Here is a 4664-nt window from a genome sequence, read left to right as displayed (position 1 = left end):
TAGGTGGTTTCTAGCAGTGCCTCATCTAGAGGCCAGTCACATCACATTAGAGGTCGTCCTTTTTGGCCCGCTCATATGGCTCGTCAGGTTCCTCATGGTTCATAAGCTAGCCACAGTTCATACAATACTCGTCTAGTTCAGTCATCTTTCAGTACACTCCTAGCTCAGATCTCGTACCGTACTCCATCAGTTCAGGGTTCGTCAGTACCAGGTTCTACCAATATTTATTCTAGCTCTCGGGGTCCAATTCAGGCTTTACAACAGTTTGAGATTGTTGCAATTGTGGAGAATTGGGGCATGTGAGAAAGTATTGTCCCCGTCATTACGGAGGTACATTGCATAAAGGAGGACATGATATGACTTCTGCACCAATTTCTACACCATCCGTTCAGCCAGCTCGGGGTGGAGGTCGTGCGGGTCAAGGCCGCCCTAGAGGGGGTGGGCAGTCATGCGTAGGTCAGGCTCTATGCTATGCTTTTCCCGCCAAGCTAGAGGCAGCTACTTCTGATGCCGTGATCACATATATCATTTTAGTGTGCCACAAGGATGCTTCAGTATTATTTGATCCTGGTTCTACTTATTTATATGTGTCATCACACTTTGCTCGTTATTTGGATATGCCTCGTGATTCATTAGTTATACCTCTATTCATGTATCTACACCGGTGGGTGATTCTATTGATTTGGACTGCGTATATCAGTTGTGCTTGTGTTATTGTTTTCGAGGGTTCACGGGATAGGTTTCTACCATTAGTTGAGTTCGCATAAAACAATAACTATCAGTCGAGTATCCAGATGGCTCTTTATGAGGCCTTGTATGGGAGGCAATGCCATTCGCCGGTTGGTTGGTTTGCGTCTTGGGAGGCTAGGTTGTTAGCCACTGATTTGGTACGTGATACTTTGGAGAAAGTAAATTTAATCCAGAAGCAGCTTTGTATAGCACAGTCCAGGCAGAAAAGTTATGTTGACAGGAAGGTTCGTGATGTTGCATATATGTTGGGTGAGAAGGTTATACTCAGAGTTTTGCTCGGGAAGAAGGGCAAGTTGAGCCCTAGGTACATTGGTCCTCTTGAGGTTCTTGAGAGAGTTGGATAGGTGGCCTGGTGTAACACCCCAGAAAAAAAATATTTCGAAGTACTTAAGTGTAAAGCCCAGTAAAATTTGCAAAAGAAAATAATGTTTCGTGGTGCCGAATTGGGCTTACGTGTTCGTGGTGTCAGACATTTTGGGTTGAACGATGCACTGGAAAGTAAAGGAAAATGTTTGGCAGTGAAATGCATTTCTGCGGTCCATTATGCGACCGCAGAATAACTCTGCGGACTGCATAATGGCTGCGTAGTAAGGCAGTTAATTAACCCAATTTGGATGTCAATTGCGCGGCCACTATGCGACCGCAGAACCGTTCTGCGGTGCATTATGCGACCACAGAACAGGTCTGTGGGCCGCATAATGACCGTAGACCGGGTCAGTTCATTTCCAGTTTGGCACCCCAATTTCGCGGTCATTTCGCGGACCGCATAACCATTATGCGTCATATATGCGACCGTAGAACCTGTTCCGGAGCTTTATTTTTGAGTTTTTAAAACCCGACCCTACTTCGTTAAATACACATTTTGGGCCATTTTTGAGCAAAAATCTGACATTTTAGAGTGAAAGAGAATTCCCTAGAGTGAGATGGTGTTCCTCAATAATTGATTCTTCAATTCTTGCTTAAATCTTGAAAGATTAACAAGGAAAACCCACAAGGTCTTCATCCTAAAGGTAAGATTCTAAACTCTAACCTTAATTTCGAATTTGTCAAGAAATAGGTAATTAGCAAGATAATATTTGGGCATGAGAGTTGTTTATTTTACATGCATGTGTTATTAAAGGGTGTAGGAAGATTGTTGAGCTAAAAATGGTAAAGATTGGGTTGTGGGATGATGGAATCCTCCATAAAAGGACCTTGAAACCTTAATACACACTTAATATTTGATAAAATGCTCAAATGAGTTAGAACCATGAGCATCTTCATAATTTTGATTCAATTTATTATATTTCTACAATAGATTGAAGTTGCTAAGAATTCCGGAACATTTTAGAGTTTAAGGAAGCTCAATTGAGGTATGTTGGCTAAAATCTTCTCTTAGAATTGGATCCCACGATATTCAGGTGAATTATGTAAGTCCCGAGTGGTTCACTATAAAATTGGCTATTCCGAGTAAGATTGGATTGAAAGATATATGTTCAACAAGTATTCCAAATGCTTTACTTATGTTATGTTATCAATTGAGGATGTGTTAAAAATATGGGTTGTGCATTAGAAATGTTCGACTTCAAGTTAAATTCAAACGAAGGCTATTATGCCAAATTTTGTGAAGAATCTCTATGTGCCTTAGACTCTTAATTGCTCACATGTGTACTACATGCCTTGATTTAAGTTGTTGTTGTTGTTGTTGACGATGTTGATGCTAGAAAGTGGAAAGGTGAGCATGACATACTAAATAAGGCCAACGTGCTAAGAATGATCTTATAATTATGGCCATTAGTACCAATGAAATGAAAAGATATGAAAGTAATATGAAATGCTATGATTGATATAAAATGGTTGATCTTAGGGGAGCCATACATATATTGGCTCAGATAGTGGCTTCCCAAGCCAGAGATCAAATGTTACACCCACTTATTCTAGTCAGCCAGGGGATTCTACTAGTTCTAGGGTGAACAGGTTTCTCCAGTTGGATCCTATAGTGTTCACGGGTACTAACCCAGAGGAGGACCCACAAGACTTCATTGATGAGATACACAAGACACTCCGAGTTATGCGTTCTAATGAGACGGAGGTAGTGGAATTAGCCTCCTACTGCTTGAAAGAGTTGGCATATTCTTGGTTTGAGTCCCGTGAAGAAGGGAGCCCTCCGGCGAGATGGGGAGAGTTTGCCGATGCCTTCATTTATCATTTCTTACATACTGATACTAAGGCAGCCCATGCTGCTGAGTTTGAGAACCTGAGGCGAGGTAGCCCGAGTGTGTGGGATTACCACATGAGATTCGCGTACCTATCCAACTATGCTATTTACATATTGCCTACTATGGAGGCTAGAGTGCGCCGATTTGTACAGGGCCTTAGTACTTTGGTAATTAATGAGGCCGCTACAACAGCCTTGAATTCTGATATGAATTATGGAAAATTGGTGGCATTCATTCAAGCAACAGAGACTCGTAAATTGAGGAACAAAATGGAGCGAGAGGGTAGTAATAAGGCCCGGTCTACGGGCAACTTTGGTGGTTATTCTAGTGGCGGTAGGTCAGCCTTTAGAGGAGGGTCGACAGGGCCATCACAGCCCTTTGCTCAGTCTTCGGCCAGTGCACCGCCATCAGGGCCCAATCAGCAGCAACAGTGGAGCCGTTTCAGGCCCAATCAGAGCAACATGGGATCCTATAAGCAGGGTCGTCATGGTGGTAGATTCCAGCAGCAGAGGAGGCCCCCATGCCCTAGGTGTAGAAAGATGCACCTAGAAATATGCTACGTGGACTTACCCATATGCTACAGATGCAAATTGAGGGGTCACATTCAGAGGGATTGTCGTTCATCCCGCTAGGGTGCGGGAAGGGGCATGGCACAGCCAGCCAGTTCTGGAGCTACTACATCCACAGCACCTCCTCCAGCTCGAGGCACTCCAACATCCGCAAGGCGTGGTGCAGCTAGGGGTGGAGCATAGAGTTCGGGAGGATCCGGCAATTTCTATGCTATCAGGGGTCGCCAGAATTCAGAGGCTTCTCCAGATGTTGTCACAGGTATATTAACTGTCCAATTTCATGATCTGTTTGATCTTATTGATCCAAGTTCTACTTTGTCATATGTCACACCTTATGTTGCCATGGAATTTGGGATAGAACCGGAACAACTTCATGAGTCGTTCTCTGTATCTACTCTGGTTAGTGAATCTATTTTTGCAGCGCTGGTTTATAGGGATTGTGTTGTCATATTGCGTGGTCGGGACACCGTGGCTGATCTTATTGAATTGAGAATGGTCGATTTTGATGTGATAATGGGGATGGATTAACTTTATTCATGTTTTGCCAAACTTGATTGCCGAAACAGAACTGTTAGGTTCGAATTTCCAAATAAGCCAGTTATTGAATAGAAGGGTGATGATGTAGTGCCAAAGGGTAGGTTTATTTCTTACCTTAAGGCCACGAAAATGATCAACAAAGGGTGTATTTACCATTTGGTCTAGGTTACGGACACCGATGCTGAGGCACCTACACTTGAGTCCGTGCCTGTTATAAATGAATTTTCGGGAGTCTTTCCAGATGAACTCCCTAGATTCCACCAGACCGGGAGATTGATTTTGGGATTGATGTGATGCCAGAAACACATCCTATATCTATTCCATCCTACAGAATAGCACCGGTAGAATTGAAGGAGCTAAAGGAACAATTGAGAGACTTGTTAGAAAAGGGTTTTATCCGGCCGAGTGTGTCGCCTTGGGGCGCACCAGTCCTTTTTGTAAGAAAGAAAGAAAGATGGATCACTGAGAATGTGTATTGACTCCCAGCAGCTTAACAAGGTCACAATCAAGAATAAGTACCCACTGCCAAGGATAGAATACTTGTTTGACCAATTGCAGGGTACTAAGTACTTCTCCAAAATTGATTTACAATCTAGGTATCACCAATTGA

General features: G+C 43.1%; 1 protein-coding gene across 1 annotated transcript; it reads left to right on the top strand.

Annotated features, from left to right (window-relative positions):
- The first annotated feature begins 794 nt into the window (after positions 1–794).
- On the top strand, positions 795–4045 carry LOC138906080 (uncharacterized). Its single transcript, XM_070194602.1, has 3 exons — positions 795–1073; positions 2597–3477; positions 3736–4045. Exons 1-3 carry the CDS (start codon positions 795–797, stop codon positions 4043–4045), a joined length of 1470 nt encoding a protein of 489 aa, XP_070050703.1.
- The last annotated feature ends 619 nt before the right edge of the window (positions 4046–4664 follow it).

The sequence above is a fragment of the Nicotiana tomentosiformis genome, chromosome 2, assembly GCF_000390325.3.
Source record: "Nicotiana tomentosiformis chromosome 2, ASM39032v3, whole genome shotgun sequence".
NCBI lineage: Eukaryota > Viridiplantae > Streptophyta > Magnoliopsida > Solanales > Solanaceae > Nicotiana > Nicotiana tomentosiformis.
The sequence above is the reverse complement of the archived record's forward strand: the minus strand, read 5'-3'. Positions and strand labels throughout refer to the sequence as shown.